This window comes from Scyliorhinus torazame, chromosome 6 (genome assembly GCF_047496885.1).
Source record: "Scyliorhinus torazame isolate Kashiwa2021f chromosome 6, sScyTor2.1, whole genome shotgun sequence".
Lineage (NCBI taxonomy): Eukaryota > Metazoa > Chordata > Chondrichthyes > Carcharhiniformes > Scyliorhinidae > Scyliorhinus > Scyliorhinus torazame.
Genome location: NC_092712.1, coordinates 77,623,674 through 77,651,023, shown reverse-complemented (window position 1 = coordinate 77,651,023; position 27,350 = coordinate 77,623,674). Strand labels below are relative to the sequence as shown.

The 27,350-nt window shown below is 45.9% G+C and overlaps 1 protein-coding gene across 4 annotated transcripts in view; it reads right to left on the bottom strand.

Moving 5' to 3' along the window:
- Positions 1–27,350, bottom strand: part of arhgap12b (Rho GTPase activating protein 12b) — a 422,708-nt gene that overhangs the window by 147,225 nt on the left and 248,133 nt on the right. For all 4 annotated transcript variants that reach the window (XM_072508348.1, XM_072508349.1, XM_072508352.1 and 1 more), the window contains one exon: positions 9,786–9,917. In XM_072508348.1, the coding sequence (XP_072364449.1) occupies positions 9,786–9,917 (132 nt within the window). The remainder of the gene's footprint in view (positions 1–9,785; positions 9,918–27,350) is intronic.

Genomic DNA, 27,350 nt, shown 5'->3' with positions numbered 1-27,350 from the left:
TCCTTACACTGGCTTCCGGGGTCTGGTACAACAGCCTGACCCAGTCGATAAAGCCCCTGCCAAACCCAAACCGTCCCAGCACCTCCCATAGATAGTCCCACTCTACCCGGTCAAACGCCTTCTCCGCATCCATGGCCACAACTACCTCAACTTTCCTTCTCTCCGGGGGCATTATAATCACATTAAGCAGCCTTCTTATATTGGCTACCAACTGCCTACCCTTGACAAATCCGGTTTGGTCCTCCATAATCACCTCCGGCACACAATCTTCAATCCTGGAGGCCAACACCTTGGCCAGCAACTTAGCGTCCACATTAAGCAACAAGATCGGCTTCTAGGACCCACATAGCTCCGGGTTCTTGCCCCGCTTCAATATTAACGAGATGGGGCCTGTGACATCGTCGGGGGCAGCACCCTCTATCCCTCGCCTTGTTAAAAACCTTAACGAGCAACGGCCCTAAAATCCCCGAAAATTTCTTGTAAAATTCCACCGGGAACCCGTCTGGCCCTGGAGCTTTACCCGACTGCATCGCCTTCAAGCCCTCAGATATTTCTTCGGCCCTAATCGGAGCCCCCAACCCGCCCACCAGCTCCCTACCCATCCTTGGGAAAGTCAACCCGTCCAGAAAGCGTTTCATCACCTCGGGCCCCGTTGGGGGTTCAGAGCGATAGAGTCCGCTATAAAAGTCCCTAAATGCCCTGTTTAGCCCAGCTGAGTCCCCTACCAGGTGCCCATCTCCTTCGACCACCTTATCAATTCCCCTGGCCGCCTCCCTCTTCCTCAACTGCTGTGCCAGCATTCTGCTGGCCTTCTCTCCATATTCATACAGCATTCCCCTCGCCTTTCTAAGTTGCTCCGTTGCCTTGCCCGTAGACAGTACCCCAAACTCAGCCTGTAGCCTCCGACGCTCCCTTAACAGTTCCGCCCCTCGGGTCACCGCATACCTCCTGTCTACCCATCGGATCTCCTTGATCAATCGGTCCGTCTCTGCCCTGTCCGTCCTGTCTCTATGAGCTCGGATTGAAATCAACTCCCCTCTCACCACTGCCTTCAGCGCCTCCCAAACCACCGCTACTGAGACTTCCCCTGTGTCGTTGACTTGTAGGTAGTCCTGCATGCACTTCCCTACTCTCTCGCACACCGCCTCGTCCGGCAACAAGCCCACGACCAATTGCCACTGCGGGCGTTGGAAGCTCTCCTCATTGGCCTGCAGTTCCACCCAGTATGGGGCATAGTCCGAGATAGTGATGGCCGAGTACCCCGTGTCCACCACCCCGCCAGCAGCTCCCTACTCAAAATGAAAAAAATCGATCTGGGAATACACTTTATGTACATCCGAGTAGAAAGAAAACTCCCTAACCGTCAGCTGCCTAAACCTCCATGGGTCAATCCCCCCCATCTGCTCCATGAACCGTATCAGCTCTTTTGCCATCGCTGGCACCCTCCCCATTGTCGAGCACGACCGGTCCAGACCAGGGTCGATAACTGTATTAAAATCCTCTCCCACCACCAGCTTGTGCAAGTCCAGATCAGGTATCTTCCCCAGCACCCACTTGATGAATTCAACATCATCCCAGTTCAGCGCATAGACATTAACCAATACCACCTTCCTCCCCTCCAGCTTTCCGTTCACCAGAACATAATGGCCCCCCCGTCCGAAACTATACTGCCCGCCTGGAATTGCACCCCAGCTTATTAATTACGATCGCCGCCACCCCTCTCGTCTTAGTATCCAGCCCCGAATGGAAGACCTGACTGACCCAGCCCTTCCTCAGCCTAACTTGATCCGCCACTCTCGGGTGTGTCTCCTGCAACATCACCACGTCCGCCTTCAGAGCCCTCAGGTGCACAAACACACGGGCCCTCTTGACCGGCCCATTCAGCCCTTTAACGTTCCAGGTGATTGGCCTGGATGGGGGGCACCATCGAAACCCCCGCCCATCGAAACCGCTTCCTCCATCAAACCAAAACCGAACCATCTCCTAATTACCATAGGAGACAGCCCAAGAGAGACCGAGACCCCCACAAGGAAACCCCTCAATAATACAACTTAAAAGTACAAAATAAAAATAAAAAACCACCATCCATCCCCATCAAAACACCGAAAAACCCAACAAAAAACGAATATCTTTTACTCCCCCATCTTCACCCAAACTTCAAAGACAAAAAAAAGGCAACAATCAAGCCTCATATACATCATTCAAAAAAAAAAAGGAGAAAGATACCGCGCCAGACCCTTCTTCTTGGCAAAATCCATCGCCTCTTCGGTTGGCTCGAAGTAATGGTGCTGGCCCTCATGAGTGACCCAGAGGCGCGCTGGGTAGAGGAGCCCGAATTTCGCTTTCTTCTTGAACAGGATCTCCTTCACTTGCCTGAAGCCTGCCCTCCTTCTGGCCACCTCCACACTCCGGTGGGATGGCTGATAGATACGCAATATGCTAATGTCCCACTTGCAGCACTGTACCACAAAAGCACCAGCATCAGCCCCCTCAGGGAGACCGACAATTCTTAAGTTCTGCCGGCACGCACTGTTCTCCAGCTCTTCCACCTTTTCTAACAGCCTTTTCTGCTGATCCTTCAGCATCCCCACCTCCAGCTCGACCACCGTTTAGTGCTCCTCCTGGTCCGCCAGCGCTTTCTCCAACTTCTGGATCTTCCTATCCTGGGCATCCAGCCTACATTCCATCCGATCGACCAACTCCTTTATTGGATCGAGACAATCTCGTTTCTGTCTGGCGAAGCCTTCTTGGATGACCTGCATCAGCTCCTCCATCGATGGCTGGGCCGTCGCAGCAGTGGTCCGAACCTCAGCCATCTTAGCTTCAGCAGCCACTTCTACCCAGCCCTTGCTTATCTTTCTATTTCTTCCCTTACGATCCCTTGGGGTTCTCCGTTCCATGCACTGCTGTGGATCCAGTGCTTAAATGCCCGCACTTTCAAAATCAGAAATCAAAGGTCCAAAAAAAAAAGGTCCAAAAGCCCGGCCAGAGCGGGAGCCACCAAGTATGCAACTTACTCCCTCATAGTCGCCACCGGAAGTCCTGGATTTCTTTTGTAATCTGAGGTACACTCTCTTTATTATCTCCCATCAGATCACCTTTACCACTTGAGTATTTCTCATGTCCCCAGTTTCTATCCCTCACAGGCTGAAACTGATGTTGGAAACCAAGCTTTGATTTATGAACTAAGTCATAATCACCTGCCATTTCTGTTGCTAATCTCGCAGTTTTAACCCTCTGCTCTTCCACACGAGTTCTCACTACATCAGGAATTGAATTTTTAAACTCCTCCAAAGGTATAATTTCTCTGAGAGCTTCATCCGTTTGGTCTATTTTCAAAGCCCTTATCCACCTATCAAGATTACTCTGTTTGATCCTTTCAAACTCCAGGAATGTTTGACCAAATTCTTTCCTTAAATTTCTAAACCTTTGTCTGTAGGCGTCAGGCACTAGTTCATATGCACCTAAGATGGATTTTTTCACCTCCTCATATGACTCAGATACCTCCTCTGATAGTGATGCATATACTTCACTAGCCCTACCTACCAGCTTTGCTTGAATCAGTAATACCCACATGTCCTGTGGCCATTTCATTTGTTTAGCCACCTTCTCAAATAAAATGAAAAAGGCTTTGACTTCCTTCTCATCAAACCTTGGCAATGCTTGGACATATTTAAATAGAACCCCACCAAGCTTTCGACTATGACGCTCTTGCTCACTATCCTCATCACTATCCACCAACTGTATGGTTCCCTTTACGTCTGCCAATTTTAACTGACTGTCATGTTTCATGGCCATTTTCTGAAGTTCAAACTCTCTCTCTTTATCTTTTTTCCTGATCTGTATCTCCCTTTCTCTTTCTTTTTTTCTGCTAGGGCTATTCTTTCTGTTTTCCTTTCTTCTCTCTCTTTTTCATCTCTCTCTCTTTCCTCTCTCTCATATTCAAGCTACTTTAATTCTTTCTCATGTTCCATTTGTTTAATTTGCAACTGAAGTTTTGCCATTTCCAATGAGTCAAACTGTATCTCAGGCAACTTTAAATGCTTAGCCACTGCCATAATGACCTCATCTTTTCGCATTTTGTCAGGTAATGTTAACTGCAACGTTTTTGCCAAATCCAACAGTCTGCTTTTAGTCTCTGTCTGTAAGGAACTGCGTGTGACCGTCTCCATCCCCAAAAATTTCAGAGCCTCTGAAAGAGCCATTGTCCACAACACACTCCCCACTTAAACTAAAATACCACACCTGAAAAGTACCCACAATATGCTCACCCCTCACTGTCCTTAAGTTCACAAAGCCAATCCAACAGATATCCCCCTCGAGCCCCCAATTTGTTATGGGCCAGGGTTAGAGAACCCCAAAGTGTATCATGGAGTTCACCTGACCCACAACTTTTACTAGATTGTGGTATGGGGAGCACACGGCCCACTCTACAGGTGTGGTACAGCAGAAATGGAAAAGTATTTTTTAAAGCAAAACAATGTTTATTCTATGAACTCAAGTTAACCTTTTTAAAACATACAGTGAACATGTTAGCAACCATTAATTCAAATACAACCCTCAAAGACTAGAACACGAAGTAAACCTTTAAGCTTTCCTCTTTAACATCCATACGACTTAAAAACAAAACCTTTATCAGAAGCACATCAGGTTAAAGTCACTACTGAAAACATTTATAATTCTGAATTCACCAAATGATCAAGAGATAGTCTTCTGATGGCAGAGAGAACAGCAGTACCCCTGCTTGGTCTGGGTTCAGCACCAACATTAAACACGAAACTAAAACACATCCTGCAGCCGGCTCAAAAACGAAAGTAAAAAGCTGACAGACACCCCAGCTCCACCCACTCTCTGACTACACTGCAGTAGTATTCTTAAAGGTACTCTCACTACAGATATTTATATATACACCCATTTATAAACACCCATTTCTTAAAGGTACTCTCACTTGACAGTGCCCATATGCAGCAAGGCTTTGACAACATTCAGACTTGGGGTGCTAAATGGTAGTAACATTCGTGCCACACACGTGCAAGGCAATGACCATCTCCAAAAGAGAGGGAATCTAACCATCTTCCCATGACAGTCAATGGCATTGCTATCACTGAATCCTTCACCATTAACATCCTGAGGGATTATCATTCACCAGGAACTTAACTGGGCTGGTCACTTACATACTGTGGGTACAAAAGCAGGTCAGAGGTTGGAAATGCTGCAATAAGTAACTCACTTCCTGGCTCGTCAAAGCCTGTCTGCCATCTACACACAGAAGTCAGGACTGTGATGGATACTCTCCACTTGCCTGGATAAGTGAAGTTCTAACAACACTCATGAAGCTCAGTGCCATCCAGATCAAAACAGTTCACTTGACTGGCACCTCATCCACCACTTTAAACATTCACTATGGCCTACCACTGGCACCAGTGGCAGCAGAGTGTACCATCTACAAGCTACATGGCAGCAAGTCACAAAGACTCCTTTGATAGCACCTTCCGAACCCCCAAACTCTATCACCGAGGACAAGGCAGCTGATACATGGGAACAGAACTGCCTGCAAGTTCCCTTCGAAGCCACATACCATCCTGGCCTGAAACTAGTTTACTTAATTGTTGCTGGGTCAAAAACTTGGAAGACCCTTTTTTTGTGGGAGTACCTACACTGGGTGGGCTGCAACTTTCAAGGCAGTGGCTCATCAACACCTTCAGAAGGGCAATTTAGGGATAGCAACAAATACTGGACTTGCTTGTGACTTTCATTCCTGTGAAATAATTTTTTTTTAAAAAGTACTTTGACTTTGGACTGCTGCTTGTCCTTCTCCGTAACTGACCTGAACTTTGTGGTACTCTGTGCAATATTTGCAAGATGATTCCCAACTGCCATGTTCTTCATTTGACCTACTTCCTTCCCCAGCACTAAACCCGCAATGTCTTCTTCCTTATTGGGCAGGAAACATACGGATCAAGAAACTTCTCCTTAACACAATCATTGCTCCATTTAACACTGAGACATTTAAGATCTTGCATTATCATTATTGTAGAATCCCCCAGTGCAGATTATGCCCATCGAGTCTGCACTGATCCAGTCTGCCCTATACCCCTAACCCTGTAACCTAACCTGCACATCCCTGGACACTAAGGGGCAATTTATCATGGCAATCCTCCGAACCTGCATATCTTAGGACTGCGGGAGGAAACCCGAGCATCCGGAGGAAACACATGCAGACACAGGGAGAATAACAAACTCCACAGTCACCCAAGGCCTGAATTGAACCAGAGTCCCTGGCGCTGCGAGGCAGCAGTTCTACCCACTGTGCCACCCCCACTACGTCATAGTTCTTGTACCTCCCAGTAATTTTTTTACAAATCCATTCCTTTATCTTTATCCTTTATAAAGAACACCAAAGTAGTACAATAGCTACTTTATTGTTTTTTTAACTCCAAGCAAATAGATACTGGCTTTGATGCCTCAAAGATATTCTCTTTCCAGCACTGCAATATTTCCTTCTACAAAACCGCTACCCCCCAATACAATTTTGTCATCTTCATAATTTCTAAATACTCAGTAGCCAGAAATATTCAGCATCTAAACTCTTGCCTTTTTTGAACCAAGTCTCAGTTATCGTCACAACATCATATTTGTACATGGTTATTTGCATCTGCAAGTCACCAACTTTATTAACTATTCTCCATGCATTTACATATATGCACTCTAAGTTAATATTTAGACATCTTTGTGTTTTATATGTTCCCACCTATTCTGTATTATTTATAATTCTGCCTCTCCCAGTCCTCTGTGCACCTTGCTTCTACTTTTGAGTACTACAACTTGGTGCCCAGCCAGTCATTATAAACCAGCTTTCTAATTCAGAATGTATCTTATATTGGGTGACTTCAATGAAACGCTAAGTCGATATGCACTTCTTTGCCTAAAATCACAAAACTGCAGGTGTGCACCATAGATGCTGAAACACTAATATTTTTATTAGAACAATAGGCAGCCCAGAAAATGATGTTCAGTTTTGCATGTGTGATTTTGTCTACACTATAACTGGAGGCAATATATCTGAAAGTCCACAAATGTCATACCTATGTGAGTTCTCACCAATGCTTTCCATTTTTGTATAACATTTCAAATCAATTAAACATGAAGTGAAAATAGAGTTGACTAAGGCACAAATTACATTTAAGTTATTTGAACAATTAAAATTATACAAAGTAACTATTATATTAAAAATTAGAATAGCACTATAATGGCTAGAGACTAAAATATGATAAAAGTGATAAAGGAATGTACATTTTTTGTTGAAGTAAATACTTAATTTCTGTTATTATATACCGATTTCAAATAGTCCATGCACTTTTGTTAGATTTCCCAAATGAATTTATTTCACCTGAATATTGAGAGTTTAAATATCTAAATCCATTTTCTGAATTGAATGTGGTCCATTTGAACCACAAAGTACTGTTTGTGAACAGAACAGTTAAAATGCTTTTTCCGTCTCCCCTGAGAGCCCAGCAGATAAGAGCAGATTCAATTTCAGATACATTGCTCAAATCAATATGAGAAAAATCACATTCAATTTTAATGGTTGGTTTCTTGGTGGGAGGGGGATACGGAGGTGAGCAGGAACAGAGGTACGTATGGGGTTGGGGGGGGGGGGGGGGGGGGGGAGTGTAAGTACACAAATCTATGAAGGTGCAGGACAAGCTGACAAGGTGCCTTAGGAAGAAAGCAATTGGGATCTTTGGCTTTATAAATAAAGGTATAGAAAGAATACAAAAGTAAAAAAAATTATGTTAAAACCTTTATGAATCGCTTACTAAGCCTCAGCTGGATTGTGTCTAATTCTGGCTACCATACTTTCGAAAAGCTGTCAGAGAAAGTAGAGATTTACTAGATTGTTACCAGGGATGAGACACCAGGGAAGCTGGAATTGCTCTTCTTATACCAGAGAAGATTAAAGGGAGATTTAACAGAGGTGTTCAAAATAATGTAGGATTTCGATAACAGAAATTGTTTTTGTGGCAAACGGGTCAGACTTAAGAAAATTAGCAAAAGAATGAGAGGCAAGGGGAAGAGATTTTTTTTTAAGTAGCGAGTTATGACCTGGAATATACTACTTGAAAGAATGGTGGAAGCAGATTCAATAACTTTGAAGCAGAACTAAATGAATACTTGACGGGGAAAAATCTGCAGGGCTCTGGGGAAAGGAAAGAAGAATGGGATGAACTGGATAGCTCTTTCAAAAAGCCGGCACGGATATAATGAACTGAACGTCCTCTCTCTATGCTGCTTCTTCATATGACCTTCCAGTGTACCACTTTACATATGCCATATTGCCATTATGACAAATTTCAAAGGCTTAACACTCCTGTTAAAATTGTGGTTGGGCAAAAAACAAACTTAGTTTATTACGGATACTCAATTGTGCAGAGGTGGAATAATATTCCATTCAGTCCATGGCTTTGCTCTGCCATGTTTGTGTGCTTTGGTGTTCAATGAAACTCTATCTCATCTGTCGTGAGGCCATTTTCATTTTATATATCCAGCACTGTATTTTGGAGAATGTAAAAATTGTATCTACCTACAATCAAGGTTAATCTCAGTTTTAAACAAGTTAACTTATTTAATATTTTGTTGCAAAGGAAAGTAGAATAGAAAACAATGAATACTAAGTTGAAAATGCTGGAAACACACGTCTGATAGTGTTTGTAAAGAGAGTAACAAAAGTTAATGTTTCAGATCAATGATCTCTCTAAGCTCTCACAAAAAGTTATTGACCTGAAATGTGTGTGAATCCACACAGACAACGACCCAAGCCGGGAATCGAACCTGGGACCCGGGAGCTGTGAAGCAACAGTGCCCCGCCGGCATATTTGAAGGGGGGGATGGGGAGTGTGGGTTTGTAAATCAAATAGGTGGCCTATCCACTGCCTGCTACCCATATCTACTGACTCCCATGTTGGTGGGCAGGGGTGGTAGCAGGCAGCCCACCTACCCCTGGACCTAATGAAGCCCTTAAGTGGCTGTTAATGGCCACTTAAGGGTCTTATCCCGTCTTTGCCTCTAAGAATGTGCAGGCAAGGCAGGAAGCCCATCAGTTTTCACTATATGGGCTGCTGGTGGGCAGGAAGAGGGTTCTATCTCCTTTTGGGGGTTTTCTGTGCCCATCGGAGGCACCCCTCCACAAGATTGCAACTCCCCATGGTCTCAAAAACATTCAAAACCCCCAGTCTTACCGGAAGTCCAGTATCCATGACACTTCTTTTCCCAGCAGAGGCCACAACTTGATCCTCATGCTGTTGGGGCTACAGAGCTGCCTGACAATCAGGTTGGAAGGTTACTCTCTAGTGTGGGACTTTCTCCCATAGAGGGATAGAAGCTGCACTTGAAATTAATTAAGGCTGCCCCTAGCTTAGGGCAGCTGCGTTTTCAGTTGGGGCAGTACTGGGAGGGAGGGGGGTATTTCTAGTGTTTTCTGTTATTACCTCAAATTTCTACCATCTGCAATATCTTGCTTTTATATTTCTGCCCAAATCACAGAAAAAATGAAGATGATCCATTTATGTAGGCTTATTGACACCACCTCAAAGTGCTTCACAAAGTGCAGTTGCTATTGTAATGCCAGCAAACTTGGCAATAAATAAGCATACATTAATGTAATTACTTTAAAATGAATCAGCATTATGAATTAACCATTCATGTTAGGAACAGCAGTTTTAGGCACTGACCATAAGAAATTCCCACATATTTAACAGGGTGCAGATTAAGATGCAATTTCCTACCTTTTCAAGGTCCAATTGCCCAACTCCATATGTGCTATGTCTCCAATTTGTCAATACTAAAGGCTCAGTTGGCTTTCTGTCCAAGCTTCTACTTTTACCAACGACTTCTTGTTGCTTTGCTGAGATGTTATACTATTAACACAAAAACAATGAAAACATGAAATTTAATAAAACTAGCAAAAACTAACATCTTTAGTAAATTTGGCACTGGTAGAAAACTGTTAACTCAAGAATGTCCTTCAATACTGGGCCATGAATCAAATGATTATACTGAAGGTACAGCAAGATGTCAGATTGTTGTTGTACCTTAAACCTCTTTTGCCATATTTGTGTGTTCAGTGTCCAAAAGGTAGTTACATCTTGTGGGAAGACAGACATCCCTACAGCAAGAAAGAGCCCTGAACAGGAATCAATCTTGTGTAGGCTGCGGGCACTGTATCCACTTCCCTTTGTCCTCCATCCGACACTTGCAGAATGCTTTGTGCATGCGCTCAAAGATCAGTTGAAACAGAGGACACTGACAGCATTGTCTTAATATCCCTTCCTCTGCTGCTTGAAGTCTTGAATCATGCTGTGTTAATACTCAAGGGACCAAGGGAGACTTCACCATCACTAGGCATTTTTCCTCTGCCTTTGATAAATTCAGTACAGACTTCCGTTTCCAGCAGCTGAGATGCAAATAATGAGAGCAGAGATTCCAATGTTTCACCTCATTTGCTGCAATAGTTACAATGATCCTTCTCTGGAACACTAAAATCTCACTAATGCACATTTAATCACAAGCAACAATTTAACTTTTAAGTTGTAACCCTTCTTTATTTATAGCTTTAATGCAAAATAAGTCTGGCCTCAAGGTCCTTGCTTCCATCTGTCCTGCTGAGCGAGGGAGTCAAATGGAAATGGCTGGGGTACTCATATTACAAAATCGACTACTATGTTTTTTATGGCAACCCCTGCAGAGAATGGGATATTTGAATCCAAGGGCAAATGTGGACAAATAGACACTGATCGTGTAAGTTGGAATGTAGGCTAGTGTTTTGTTTAATACGTCATGGTCCTTCAACTAGGTTTCTTTTTTAAAAAAATCAAATATATGACATATACTGCTTACAAAGTACATTTCTCTTCCTGTGAACAAAATTGTTTCAAGCAGGGTACAAATCATCAGTTTTACAGCATATCATTTTGCTTTTGTTCCTAAAAGGAAATATCAGTTCACACATAGCCTTTAGCTTTTTTCAAGGAGTCTCAAACTAACAGTTCAAATGTAGGCCTTGGAAACAACTTAAAGAATTCCATTCACATGAAGCAGATGATAATTTGCACACATCTGGTTCTTTGCGCGTCTTCCCTGCACTCCTCTCCCTGAAGAGCAGGAACTTTGCTGTGCAGCACTTGAATTGGTGAGCAGGAAATTATTGGTGGGCATGTGACTCAAAGTGTTAAAAAATGGGAATCTTTGAATCCTCCACCGAGTTTCATCAGCAAATATGGGCAAGTGGACACTGGGTTAAATCAGTCAATGTTTACATAAAAATGTATAAAACAATATCATTTGAGCTTTATTCACCCAAAAATATACTTTATTCATAAAATTTGTAAAGGTACATTACGTGAAGTGCCAAATAGATCAGTTTCTTTCAGTACAGGATGTGGCACTCGGTTTGGACAAATATAGGTTATATTTACAGCCTGGAGAGTCTTGGCAGCGGCCTTTCCTATGGAGCCTTTCTAGCAGCTGACTCAAGCTTTCATGCGTTCTTCAGTATAGTTGCGGACCTGGAGTATGCCAGTCTGCAAGACTCCTTCATGGATAGCTCTTTACACTTGCAGACAAGCAAGTTTAGGGCAGTCCAAAGAGCACCTTTCACTGAATTAATAGTCCTCCAGCAGCAGGTGATATTTATCTCAGTGCATGTTTCTGCAAACAACCCATAGAGTAGAGCTGCACGGGATGAAGACAAAAACCACTGAATCACTTCGCAGACTTGCTGTGCAAAGGCTGATTCCAGAAGGAGGTAGATGACTGTCTCCTCCCCACCATAGCAGCCTCGGGGGCAGCATGCGGAGGCAGTGAGACTTTCAGTATGAAGGAATGATATGACATGAAGGGCCTTATTCACCACCAGCCAAGCTTGGCTTTGGTGCTTGCTTGAAGGTTCTGACAATGAGGCGTTCTGCCAAATTACTTTGACAGTTTGCTCACTAAGCTGTTTCTTTGATTCATACAATGGATTGTTAGTCTTACGCTCTCCAATGATAAATTGCTGCATAATACTAGCCAGTGCATGCATTTTAAGGTCAATGTTGTTTGGTTTTGTAAAATTGGCCTTCTCGAAAGTGAATCCACGGAAAGCAATGGGTCCTGACAGAATTCCCAGTTTTGCACTTGGTTCCTGCGTGGACCAGCTGGTGGGTGTGTTCACAGACATCTTTAACCTCTCCCTACTCCGTTCTGAGGTTCCCACTTGCTTCAAGAAGACCACCACCATACCAGTGCCAAAGAAGAACCTGGCAACATGCCTTAGCGACTACCACCTGGTGGCCCTGACATCTATTATTATGAAGTGCTTAGGGAGGTTAGCCATGCGACACATCAACTCCAACCTTCTAGATTCCCTCGATCCACTGCAACAACCGGTCCACAGCAGACGCTATCTCCCTGGCCCTACACTACATCCCTGGAGCATCTCAAAAACAAGAACACCTACATCAGACTCCTCAGTTCCGCCTTCAACACCATAATCCCAACCAAGCTCATATCCAAACTCCAAAATCTAGGACTCGGCTCCTCCCTCTGCAACTGGATCTTCGACTTCCTGACCAACAGACCACAATCAGTAAGGATAAGCAACAACACCTCTTCCATGATAATCCTCAATACCAGTGTCCCCAACGCTGTGTTCTTAGCCCCCTACTATACTCCTTATACACGTATGACTATGGGGCAAAATTCAGCTCCAACTCCATCTACAAATTTGCTGATGACACAACCATAGAGGGTCGGATCTCAAACAACGATGAGTCAGAATACAGGAGTGAGATAGAGAACTTAGTGGCATGGTGCAATGTCAACAATCTCTCCCTCAATGTCAACAAAACAAAGGAGCTGATCATCGACTTCAGAAAGCGAAGTCTCATACACGCCCCTGTCTCAATATTGCCGAGGTGGAGATGGTTGCCAGCTTCAAGTTCCTAGGTGTAAACATCACCACCAATCTATCCTGGTCCACCCACTTTGATATTACGACCAAGAAAGCACAACACAGCGCCTTTACTTCCTCAGGAAACTAAGGAAATTTGGCACGTCCACAATAACTCTCGTCAATTTCTATGTACCATAGAAAGCATCCTATCTGGCTGCATCACAGCTTGGTATGGCAACTGTTCAGCCCAAGGCCGTAAGAAACTACAGAGAACTGTGAACACAGCCCAGTCCGCCTCCACCTCCAATCCACTGACTCTGTCTACACCTCTGCTGCTTTTAGAAAGCGGGCAGCATAATCAAAGTCCCCTCCCACCCCGGTGATTCTCTCTTCCATCGGGCGGAAGATACAAAAGTTTTAGAACACACACCAATAGATTTCAAAACAGCTTCTTCCCCGCTGATACCAGACTCCTAAATGGCCCTCTTATGGACTGAACTGATCTTCCTACCCTTCTTCTCTACAGCTCTAGCACTATATTCCATATGCTTCACCCGGTGTCTTATTTTTCTGTATTTACATTGTGTATTTATAAATTGCACTATATATTCATTTATGGAGCGATCTCCTGTACTGTACGCAGAACAATACTTTTCACTGTACCTCAGTACATGTGACAATCAAATCTAATTTTGATTTGATTTATTATTGTCACATGTATTAGTATACAGTGGAAAGTATTGTTCCTTGCATGCTGTACAAACAATGCGTACCAATTCGAGGGAAGGAAGGAGACTGCAGAATATGTTACAGTTATAGCAAGGTGTCAAGGAAAGATCAACTTAATACGAGGTAGGTCCATTCAAAAGTCTGATGACAGTAGGGAAGAAGTTGTTCTTGAGTCGGTTGGTACGTGACCTCAAACTTTGGTATCTATTTCCTGACGGAAGAAGGTGGAAGAGAGTATGTCCGGGGTACGTGGGGGTCCTTAATTATGCTGGTTGCCTTTCTGAGGCAGCGGGAATTATAGATAGAGTCAATGGATGGGAGGCTGGTTTGCGTGATGGACTGGGCTATATTTACAACCTTTTGTAGTTTCCTGCGGACTTGGGCAGAGCAGGCTCCATACCAAGCTGTGATACAACCAGAACGAATGCTTTCTATGGTGCATCTGTAGAAGTTGGTGAGGGTCGTAGCTGACATGCCAAATTTCCTTTGTCTTCTGAGAAAGTAGAGTCATTGGTGGGCTTTCTTAACTATAGTTTTGGCATGGGGGGACCAGGACATGCTGTTGATCTGTACACCTAAAAACTTGAAGCTCTCGACCTTTTCTACTTCGTACCCATTGATGTAGACAGGGGCATGTACTCCACTACGCTTCCTGAAGTCGATGACAATCGCCTTCATTTTGTTGACATTGAGGGAGAGCTTATTGTCGTCGCACCAGTTCACCAGATTCTCTATCTCATTCCTGTACTCTGTCTCGTCATTGTTTGAAATCCGACCCACTACGGTGGTGTCATCAGCAAATTTGAAAATCGAGTTGGAGGGGAATTTGGCCACACAGTCATAGGTGTATAAGGAGTATAGTAGGGGGCTGAGGACACAGCCTTGTGGGGCACCGGTGTTGAAGATGCTCGTGGAGGAGGTGTTGTTGTTTATCTTTACTGATTGTGGCCTGTGGGTTAGAAAGTTCAGGTTCCAGTCGCAGAGGGAGGAGCCGAGGCCAAGGCGTTTGGAGATGAGTTTCGTAGGAATTATGGTGTTGAAGGCTGCGCTGTAGTCGATAAATAGGAGTCTGACATAGGTGTCTTTGTTATCTACGTGTTCCAGGGTAGAGTGCAGGGCCATGGAGATGGCTTCTGCTGTGGACCTGTTGCTGCGGTAGGCGAACTGTAGTGGATCAAGGCAATCCGGGAGGCTGGAGTTGATTTGAGCCATGACTAACCTTTTCGAAGCACCTCATGCGGCAGCACGGTAGCATAGTGGTCAGCACAATTGCTTCACAGCTCCAGGGTCCCAGGTTCGATTCCTGGCTTGGGTCACTGTCTGTGCGGAGTCTGCACGTTCTCCCCATGTCTGCGTGGGTTTCCTCCGGGTTGCTCCGGTTTCCTCCCACAGTCCAATGATGTGGTTAGGTGGATTGGCCATGCTAAATTGCACTTAGTGTCCAAAATTGCCCTTAGTGTTGGGTGGGGTTACTGGGTTATGGGGATAGGGTGGAGATGTGGGCCTGGGTAGGTGCTCTTTCAAGAGCCGGTGCAGACTCGATGGGCCGAATGGCCTCCTTCTGTACTGTAAATTCTATGATTCTATGATGATGGATGTCAGAGCCACTGGACGATAGTCATTAAGGCACGCTGCTTGACTTTTAAAAAAATGTATATATTTTATTCAAGATTTTTTGGCCAAACATAACAGTACGTAGTGTTTCTTTTACACAACAATAAAGCAATATAAATAACAGTGGCCAGTTTTAAACAAATAAATAAATAATATATGAACAGAAACAAAAACAAACTAAATGGCAACTGCCTCGTCAAAAATAAATACTCTCCAAAGATTACAATCAACAGTCCAATATACATTACCTAAAACAAGTGCTTATACATATACAATAACATCCCTGAGAGTCCGTCCGATTCCTCCCCCCTCCCCCCCCCCCTCCCCCCCCCCTCCCCCCCCCCCTCCCCCCCCCCCCCCCCCTCCCCCCCCCCCCCCCCCCTCCCCCCCCACCCCCCTGGGTTGCTGCTGTTGTCTTCTTCTTTTCCATTCCCTCTATCTTTCTGTGAGGTAGTCGACGAACGGTTGCCACCGCCTGGTGAACCCTTGAGCCGAACCCCTTAGTACGAACTTAATCCGTTCTAACTTTATAAACCCTGCCATGTCGTTTATCCAGGTCTCCACACTCGGGGGTTTGGCTTCCTTCCACATTAACATATCCTGCGCCGGGTTCCTAGGGACGCAAAGGCCAAAACATCAGCCTCTCTCGCCTCCTGCACTCCCGGCTCTTCTGCAACCCCAAATATAGCCAACCCCCAGCTTGGTTCGACCTGGACCCCCACCACCTTCGAAAGCACCTTTGCCACCCCCACCCAAAACCCCTGTAGTGCCGGGCATGACCAGAACATGTGGTGTGATTCGCTGGGCTTCTCGAGCATCTCGCACACCTATCCTCTAACCCCAAAATTTACTGAGCCGTGCTCCAGTCATATGCGCCCTGTGTAACACCTTAAATTGTATCAGGCTTAGCCTGGCACACGAGGACGATGAGTTTACCCTACGTAGGGCATCAGCCCACAGCCCCTCCTCAATCTCCTCCCCCAGCTCTTCTTCCCATTCCCTTTCAGCTCATCTACCATGATCTCCCCTCGTCCCTCATTTCCCTATATATGTCCGACAACTTACCATCCCCCACCCACGTCTCTGAGATCACTCTATCCTGCACCACCTGCGTCGGAGCTGCGGGAATTCCCTCACCTGTTGCCTCGCAAAAGCCCTCAGTTGCATTTACCGAAATGCATTCCTTGGGGCACCCATATTTTTCCGTCACCGCTCCCAGACTCGCAAACGTCCCATCTACGGACAGATCTCTCAATTGTGCTACCCCTGCTCTTTTGCCATGCTCCAAATCCCCATCCATTCTCCCCGGAACAAACCTATGGTTATTTCTTATCGGGGACCGCACCGAGGCTCCCGTCTTTCCCTATGCCGTCTCCACTGCCCCCAAATTTTCAATGTAGCCACCACCACCGGGCTTGTGGTGTATTTCTTCGGTGAGAACGGCAACGGTGCCGTCACCATAGCTTGTAGGCTAGTCCCCTGCAGGACGCCCTCTCCAATCTCTTCCACGCCGCTCCCTCCTCATCTCCTATCCACTTGCACACCATTGAAATATTGGCGGCCCAGTAGTACTCACTTAGGCTCGGTAGTGCCAGCCCCCCCGTCCCTACTACGCTGCAAAAATCCCCTCCTCACTCTCGGGTCTTCCCGGCCCACACAAAACTCATAATACTCTTCTCGATTCTTTTGAAAAAAGCCTTCGTGACCACCACCGGGAGGCACTGAAACACAAAAAGGAATCTCGGGAGGACCACCATTTTAACCGCCTGCACCCTACCTGCCAGTGACAGGGACACCATGTCCCAATCTCTTAAAGTCCTCCTCCATCTGTTGCACCAACCGCGTTAAATTAAGCCTTTGTAATGTACCCCAATTCTTGGCTATCTGGATCCCCAAGTACCGAAAGTCCCTTGTTACCTTCCTCAACGGTAAATCCTCTATTTCTCTGCTCTGCTCCCCTGGATGCACCACAAACAACTCACTTTTCCCCATGTTCAATTTATACCCTGAAAAATCCCCAAACTCCCCAAGTATCCGCATTATCTCTGGCATCCCCTCCGCCGGGTCCGCCACATATAGCAACAAATCATCCGCATACAGAGATACCCGGTGTTCTTCTCCTCCCTGAGTACTCCCCTCCACTTCCTGGAACCCCTCAATGCTATGGCCAGGGGCTCAATCGCCAGTGCAAACAATAACGGGGACAGAGGACATCCCTGCCTCGTCGCTCTATGGAGCCGAAAATAATCAGACCCCCGTCCATTCGTGACCATGCTCGCCATCGGGGCCCTATACAGCAACTGTACCCATCTGATATACCCATCTCCAAGCAAATCTCCTCAGCACCTCCCACAAATAATCCCACTCCACTCTATCAAATGCTTTCTCGGCATCCATCGCCACCACTATCTCCGCTTCCCCCTCTGGTGGGGGCATCATCATTACCCCTAGCAGCCTCCATATATTTGTATTCAGCTGTCTTCCCTTCACAACCCAGTCTGGTCCTCATGAACCACCCCCGGGACACAATCCTCTATCCTCGTTGCCATTACCTTGGCCAGAATCTTAGCGTCCACATTCAGGAGGAAATAGGCCTATAGGACCCGCATTGCAGCGGGTCTTTTTCCTTCTTTAGGAGGAGCGATATCGTTGCCTCTGACATAGTCGGGGGCAGCTGCCCCCTTTCCCTCGCCTCATTAAAGGTTCTCATCAGTAGCGGGGCCAGCAAGTCATATATTTCCTATAGAATTCAACTGGGCGTCTGGTCCCGGGGCCTTCCCCGCCTGCATGCTCCCAATCCTTTCACTACTTCCTCCGTCTCAATCTGTGCTCCCAGTCCAGCCCTCTCCTGCTCCTCCACCTTCGGAAATTCCAGCTGATCCAGAAAGCACATCATTCTCTCCTTCCCATCCGGGGGCTGAGCTTCATATAATCTTTCATAAAATGCCTTGAAAACTCCATTCACTCTCTCTGCTCTCCCCGCTCCATCTCTCCCTCCGCATCTCTCACCCCCCCTATCTCCCTCGCTGCTCCCCTTTTCCTCAGTTGGTGGGCCAGCAACCTGCTCGCCTTCTCCCCATATTCGTACTGTACACCCTGTGCCTTCCTCCATTGTGCTCTGCATTACCGTAGTCAACAAGTCAAATTCTACATGTAGCCTTTGCCTTTCCCTGTACAGTCCCTCCTCCGGTGCCTCCGCATATTGTCTGTCCACCCTCAGAAGTTCTTTCAACAACCGTTCCCTTTCCCTACCCTCCTGCTTTCCTTTATGTGCCCTAATAGATATCAGCTCCCCTCTAACCACTGCCTTCAGCGCCTCCCAGACCACTCCCACCTGAACCTCCCCATTATCATTGATTTCCAAGTACCTTTCAATACACCCCTCACCCTTAAACACAGCACCCTCATCTGCCAATAATCCCATGTCCATTCTCCAGGGTGGACGCTGTTCTTTTTCCTCCCCTATCTCAGGTCCACCCAATGTGGAGCGTGATCCGAAATAGCTATAGCCGTGTACTCCGTCCCCGTCACCTTCGGGATCAGTGCCCTTCCCAAAACAAAAAAGTCTATCCGTGAATAAACTTTGTGGACATAGGAGAAAAAACGAAAACTCCTTACTCCTAGGTCTACTAAACTCCAGGGGTCTACTCCTCCCATCTGCTCCATAAAGTCCTTAAGCACCCTAGCTGCAGCCGGCCTCCTTCCGTTCCTGGACCTCGATCTGTCCAGCCCTGGTCCAGCACCATATTAAAATCTCCACCCATTACCAACTTCCCCACCTCTAGGTCCGGGATACGTCCTAACATACGCCTCATAAAGTTGGCATCATCCCAGTTCGGGGCATATACGTTCACTAAGACCACCGCCTCCCCTTGCAATTTGCCACTCACCATCACGTATCTGCCCCACTATCCGCCACTATGGTCTTTGCCTCAAACATTACCCGCTTCCCCACTAGTATAGCCACCTCCCCGTTTTTGCGTCTAGCCCCGAATGAAACACCTGCCCCACCCATCCTTTGCGTAGTCTGACCTGGTCTATCAGTTTCAGATGCGTCTCCTGCAGCATAACCACATCTGCCTTAAGTTTCTTTAGGTGTGCGAGTACCCGTGCCCTCTTTATCGGCACATTCAGCCCTCTCACATTCCACGTGATCAGCCGGGTTGGGGGGCTCTTTACCCCCTACCCCCCCCCCCCCCCCCCCCCTTGTCGACTAGCCATCTCCTTTTTCAATCCAGCTCCTCACCCGGTTCCCATGTAGCCGTATCTCCCCCAACGGCGCCATCCCGCCCCGACCACCCCACCCCACCCCATACCAGCTCCCCCTTCTCCCCAGCAGCAGCAACCCAGTTAACCACCCCCCACCCAGATCCCTCACTAGCGTAATTGCACCCCCCCATGTTGCTCCCAGAAGTCAGCAAAATCTGGCCGACCTCGGCTTCCCCCCGTGACCTCGGCTCCCACTGTGCGAGGCCCCCTCCTTCCTGCTTCCCTGTTCCCGCCATGATTACCATAGCGCGGGAACAAAGCCCGCGCTTACCATTTGGCCCCTCCCCCAATGGCCGGCGCCCCCAGCTCCTCATCCTCCCTCCCCCCTCCCCCACGACATGGGGGAGAGAGAAAAGTTACAGGGTCGCAGGATTAACAACTTGGAAATCATCTCTTCCCCCTCTTCACCCCACATATTCGCCCCACCACTTTGTCCCAAACGTTCTTTTTCTAGCCCGCTTATTCCAGTTTCTCCTCGACAACAAATGTCCACGCCTCTTCTGCCGTTTCAAAGTAGTGGTGTTTCCCTTGATGTGTGACCCACAGTCTTGCCGGCTGCAGCATTCCAAATTTAACCTTCCTTTTGTGCAGCACCGCCTTGGCCCGATTAAAGCTTGCCCTCCTTCTCGCCACCTCCGCACTCAATCTTGATATACGCGGATCACCGCGTTCTCCACCTACTGCTCTGAGTTTTCTTTGCCCATCTGAGGACCATCTCTCTGTCCTTATATCGGAGAAATCTCACCACTATGGCTCGAGGAATTTCTCCAGCCCTCGGTCTTCGCGCCATAACTCGATAGGCTCCCTCCACCTCCAACGGGCCCGTCGGGGCCTCCGATCCCATTAACGAGTGCAGCATCGTGCTCACATATGCCCCGACGTCCGCCCCTTCTGCACCTTCGGGAAGACCAAGAATCCTTAATTCTTCCTCCTCGCATTATTCTCCAGCACCTCCAGCCTTTCCACACACCTTTTGTGTTGTGCCTCGTGCATCTCTGTCTTCACCACCAGGCCCTGTATGTCGTCCTCATTCTCAGCAGCCTTTGCCTTCACGACCCGAAGCTCCTGCTCCTGGGTCTTTTGCTCCTCCTTTAGCCCTTCAATCGCCTGTAATATCAGGGCCAACAGCTCCTTCTTCATCTCCTTTTTAAGTTCTTCCACGCAACGCCGCAGGAACTCTTGTTGGTCAGGGCCCCATATTAAACTGCCTCCTTCCGACGCCATCTTGCTTTGTGCCTGCCTTCCTGGCCGCTGCTCTAGAGGATCCACCGCAATCCGGCCACTTTCCTCTCCTTTTTCCATCCGTGTCCAGGGGGGATTCCCTTCTGGTTTACCGCACAGTGTTTTTAGCCGTTAAAATTGCCGTTGGGGCTCCTATTAAGAGCCCAAAAGTCCTTTCCACCGGGAGCTGCCGAAACGTGCGACTTAGCTGGTCATCGCCGCACCCGGAACTGTCCTGCTTGACTTTTTTTTGGTACAGGGATGATGGTTGTCTTCTTGACCTCAGATTGTTGTAAAGGGAGGTTGAAGATGTCTGCGAATACCCCCGCTACCTGATCCGCGCAAGACCTGAGTGCTCGTCCGGATGCCCTATCCGGGCCTGTGGCTTTCCTTGGGTTGACCTTCGAGAAGGCTGCTCTGACGTCTGCAGTGATGATCTCCGATACAAGTTCATCCACGGCTTCTGGGGTGGAGGGCTCGCTCTCGCTGACCTCTTGCTCAAAGCGGGCATAGAATGCGCTGAGCTCATCAGGGAGGGGTGCGTTGGAGCCGACGATTTTACATGCCTTCATCTTGTAGCTCGTTATGTCTTGCAGACCTTGCCATAGACGGCGGGGATCCATGTGGCTAGCCTGGGACTCGAGCTTGGTCGGGTACTGTCCTTTGGCATCTTTGATGGATTTCTTTAGATCATATCTGGCTTTCTTGTAGAGGTCAGGGTCGCCTGACTTGAACGCCTCAGACATAGACTTCAGCAAGCAGTGGATATCCCTGTTCATCGAGGTGAATTTAAGTTGTATAACAGGGTATTTGGGGAGGGGCAGTAGAAAAGAATAATGAAAGAGCTTGACTTTTAAGAGTGGGTTCAAAAATCAGTTTGGTTAGAAAAGGTCACAAACGGTGAACATAGAACCTACAGAAATACAGCACAGAACAGGCCCTTCGGCCCACGATGTTGTGCCGAACCTTTGTCCTAGATTAATCATAGATTATCATTGAATTTACAGTGCAGAAGGAGGCCATTCGGCCCATTGAGTCTGCACCGGCTCTTGGAAAGAGCACCCTACCCAAAGTCAACACCTCCACCCAACACTAAGGGCAACTTTGGACACGAAGGGCAATTTATCATGGCCAATCCACCTAACCTGCACATCTTTGGACTGTGGGAGGAAACCGGAGCACCCGGAGGAAACCCACGCACACACGGGGAGGATGTGCAGACTCCGCACAGACAGTGACCCAAGCCGGAATCGAACCTGGGACCCTGGAGCTGTGAAGCAATTGTGCTATCCAAAATGCTACCGTGCTGCCCTTAAGAACAAATAAATCTACACTATATCATTTTACCATAATCCATGTACCTATCCAATAGCTGCTTGAAGGTCCCTAATGTTTCTGACTCAACTACTTCCACAGGCAGTGCATTCCATGCCCCCACTACTCTCTGGGTAAAGAACCTACCTCTGACATCCCCCCTATATCTTCCACCGTTCACTTTAAATTTATGTCCCCTTGTAATGGTTTGTCCACCCGGGGAAAAAGTCTCTGACTGTCTACTCTTATCTATTCCCCGGATCATCTTATAAATCTCTATCAAGTCACCCCTCATCCTTCTCCGTTCTAATGAGGAAAGGCCGAGCATCCTCAACCTTTCCTCGTAAGACCTACTCTCCATTCCAGGCAACATCCTGGTAAATCGCCTTTGCACCCTCTCCAAAGCTTCCACATCCTTCCTAAAATGAGGCGACCAGAACTGTACACAGTACTCCAAATGTGGCCTTACCAAAGTTTTGTACAGCTGCATCATCACCTCACGGCTCTTAAATTCAATCCCTCTGTTAATGAATGCTAGCACACCATAGGCCTTCTTCACAGCTCTATCCACTTGAGTGGCAACTTTCAAAGATGTATGAACATAGACCCCAAGATCTCTCTGCTCCTCCACATTGCCAAGAACTCTACCGTTAACCCTGTATTCCGCATTCATATTTGTCCTTCCAAAATGGAAAACCTCACACTTTTCAGGGTTAAACTCCATCTGCCACTTCTCAGCCCAGCTCTGCATCCTATCTATGTCTCTTTGCAGCCGACAACAGCCCTCCTCACTATCCACAACTCCACCAATCTTTGTATCGTCTGCAAATTACTGTGAAAAGCCCCGAGTCGGCACATTCCGCCGCCTGTTCGGGGAGGCTGGTATGGAAATTGAACTTGCGCTGCTGCCTTGTTCTGCATTACAAGCCAGCTATTTAGCCCAGTGTGCTAAACCAGCCCCTCGAATTATGTACAAAAGCAAGGAAGGTATCATCAATTTGAAATAATGGGGAGCGCTGTGTGTACTTCTGGGCCCCATTATTGAAAGAATGTTGGTTAGACCACACAAATTTGTGTTCTAAAAGGATATAGAAGAACTGTCACTTTGTGAGTTAAACAGAAATGAATTCTAATGATTGGTATTTTTCAAATCAGGAATGCACTAAAGCTTGGGGCAACACAAGCTCAATGGGAAAAGGCCACAGTCTAAGTTTCCAAAGAGCTGGAAACAGTGGAAAACCCCTTTGGCTGTATGCACCAGACGTTCGACATGAAATGTGCATTGTAAATATAAATGTACAAGAGTCATGACACGCAGCAGAGTGCCACAAACTGTATTGAAAGAAACAGAACTGTACTGCACTCTGATGTCAAAACAGAGAGAGAGAGGAAGAGGTTACTCACAGTGAAGTCATTATACTATGCAGCGATCTCTTATGTTGATGTCTACACTATCAATGTTAAAATTATTTTGCACAGGTATAAACTATGACTGAAATAACTAGTTTCCATTAAGTGACATGCATTTCAATTATCTTATATCCCAAATATCCCAAAAGATTAACATGCCTTTCAAATCTACATTTCCAAATTACATTTTAGTTTTATAATTTCAGGTGCCTACGTTAAAGGTAACAGAACTTCATAATTCTCACTGTACACCTGCCTTAATGTCAAATACGATAATCACATAAGATCCAAATTTACTTATCCATTCAAGCACATGTTTAATTCTCAAAGGTTTATACTAGTTTGTGAAGTAATTTTCCACAGTTTTCTCTGCTAGTCATCTTGTATCCTATGAAACTATAGTTGTGGTGTCATTGACAAGTTGAGAGAATTATTAATTCTCTGAATTAACTTTAAAGGTATGCAATCGAGGCTCTGCAGTCACTCTCGTGCACAAAGACATTGATGCACAGAACACAGCTGTGTGGCAGACTGAATCCAATATATTGTTCCATTCTGCTACACATCAGTGGTCCAATGTGCAATACCTCTTTGGCCCAAAGAAACAAAGATGAATTAAATTTAAGCTTCTCCGGACACTTTTTCTCATGTCCAAAAAAACAACCAGCTTCTATAGGCAAGCACATTGCGTCTGACCAAAAAAAGTTGATATTACACTAAAATTAGTACTGCACTATGATTTGGCTGAATAAACCTCTTTGCTCTCACCAAATATAGGAGTCATCTTATTCTTATTCTCTAGATCACTTTAATATATGACCAGGTAGCACCTTGGCAGGCCACGCTTCTTCGACTATAAACTATTGATAAGATTTCTCAAGAAATAAAACAGAACGGAAAAATAAACACCATAAATCTTACTAAATTACAGAACTTTATTTACCTTACCTTGCATTTAACCAACAAAAATACTTCAAGTGTTCTACATATTAATGCTCAAGTTGGATTAATGTTCATAATATAAACAGAGAGAAATTAGATATTCACTGAGTGTTCCTTTCAGTCCCAGTTGTCAACTATCTACTGAGGCAGAAATATACTATCAAAAACCAAAAAAACTATACCCACATTGTTTGTGGGCAAAATCTTGGAAAGGTTTATAAGAGATAGGATGTATAATCATCTGGAAAGGAATAATTTGATTAGAGATAGTCAAAGGGTATGTGAAGGGTAGGTCGTGCCTCACAAACCTTATTGAGTTCTTTGAAAAGGTGACCAAACAGGTGGATGAGGGTAAAGCAGTTGATGTGGTGTATATGGATTTCAGTAAAGCGTTTGATAAGGTTCCCCACGGTAGGCTACTGCAGAAAATACGGAGGGTGATTTAGCAGTTTGGATCAGAAATTGGCTAGCTGGAAGAAGACAAAGGGTGGTGGTTGATGGGAAATGTTCAGACTGGAGTCCAGTTACTAGTGGTGTACCACAAGGCTCTGTTTTGGGGCCACTGCTGTTTGTCATTTTTATAAATGACCTGGAGGAGGGGGTAGATGGATGGGTGACTAAATTTGCAGATGACACTAAAGTCGGTGGAGTTGTGGACAGTGCGGAAGGATGTTACAAGTTACAGAGGGACATAGATAAGCTGCAGCGCTGGGCAGAGAGATGGCAAACGGAGTTTAATGCAGAAAAGTGTGAGGTGATTCATTTTGGAAGGAATAACAGGAAGACTGAGTACTGGGCTAATGGTAAGATTCTTGGCAGTGTGGATGAGCAGAGAGATCTCGGTGTCCATGTACATAGATCCCTGAAAGTTGCCACCCAGGTTGAGAGGGTTGTTAAGAAGGCATACGGTGCGTTAGCTTTTATTGGTAGAGGGATTGAGTTTCGGAGCCATGAGGTCATGTTGCAGCTGTACAAAACTCTGGTGCGGCCGCATTTGGAGTATAGCGTGCAATTCTGGTCGCCGCATTATAGGAAGGATGTGGAAGCATTGGAAAGGGTGCAGAGGAGATTTACCAGAATGTTGCCTGGTATGGAGGGAAGATCTTATGAGAGAAGGCTGAGGGACTTGAGGCTGTTTTCGTCAGAGAGAAGAAGGTTAAGAGGTGACTTAATTGAGGCATACAAGATGATCAGAAGATTGGATAGGGTGGACAGTGAGAGCCTTCTTCCTCAGATGGTGATGTCGAGCACGAGGGGACATAGCTTTAAATTGAGGGGAGATAGATATAAGACAGATGTCAGAGGTAGGTTCTTTACTCAGAGAGTAGTAAGGGCGTGGAATGCCCTGCCTGCAACAGTAGTGGACTTGCCAACACTAAGGGCATTCAAATGGTCATTGAATAGACCTATAGACGATAAGGGAATAGTGTAGATGGGCTTTAGAGTGGTTTCACAGGTCGGCGCAACATCGAGGGCCGAAGGGCCTGTACTGCGCTGTATTGTTCTATGTTCTATGTTTTGCGGTATAAATTTAAATCAAAGGAATACCAGAAAGATCACAATTAAATACAGCTGTTAGTCTCGGGCAAAGCCAAACTTTGACAGTTTGGTTTTCAGGACCTGTAATGTAGCATAGCATGTATAGTAAATGTCTCCTTCTTTGAGCCCAGTTGCATCATTCCATCATGAAGACGGACTTGGCAGTAAACACAAATTAATTTGTGTTATTAATTCACAAGATAAATAAAGTTTACTTCAGGTACCCACAGTTCATGTTTCCAGTTATCAAAAATACAAAATATGGTATTTTATAATTAAAACTCAATTTGTTGTACATTGCCCACTACAGTGCTATGATCTAAAGAGGCAAAAAATATTAATTTTTATTTTTTTTAGCATATCCCGAAATACACAGGTTTTACTTATCCTGCCTTCAAAACTGTACAATGCATACAAATCAACATAATTTTCATTCGTCAAATAATAGCTTAATGGGTAAACTTCTAGGCAAATAGTGGGAAGTATTCAAACAAGTATTTGGTATGAGATAAAGTCAGTACAAATAATGGGGAAATAACTTTGCAGCATAGGTTAGTAACTGGTCGAGAGATAGGAGACCGAGAACATTCCCTGATTAGCAGGATGAAACAAGTAGTGTTCCATATAAACATACTGGGTCGTGTAGTTGCAGTTCAGATCATTTAGCCATCTAACAATGGTGCAATGGGTTTGAGGGACAGAATCACCTTCTTCTGTTCCCTAAGTTTTTTTAATAAATATTTTTATTGAGGCATTTATAAATGAACATCAAACACAACCACAACCAAGATCAAAAAAGATAACAAACAGGAGATCAGATCATATCTAAATAAATAACCAACAACCGCAGCCCGCTCTCCCTACCATAATCCCCCCCCCCCTTTTCTTGTTAACCCCAAACCCCCCCACCCCACTGACTTAGCTGTCCTGGAATGATTTCCATTTCCGGGCGAACCTTTCCATCGATCCCCTTAAGGGGAACTTTATTTTCTCCAGCCTAAGGGAATCCACGAGCTTGCTCACCCACACCCCGGTTCTCCGTGGCTCTGAGTCCCTCCACCCCAACAGGGCCCGTCTCCAGGCTACCAGAGGCAAAGGCCAGAACATTAACGTCTCTCACTCCCTGGACTCCCGGGTCTTCCGAAACTCCAAACACTGCCTATTCTGGACTCGGAACCACCTTCACCTTCAGTACCTTCTGTTCCTATGCTAACCACATTTTTGCACAAGAGATAAAATACATCTTAATGTTTCAATTAAATATTGAGCAAATATATAATAATCTTTATTGGCACAAGTAGGCTTACATTAACAGTGCAATGAAGTTACTGTGAAAAGGCCCTAGTCGTCACAATCCAGCGCCTGTTCGGGTACACAGGAG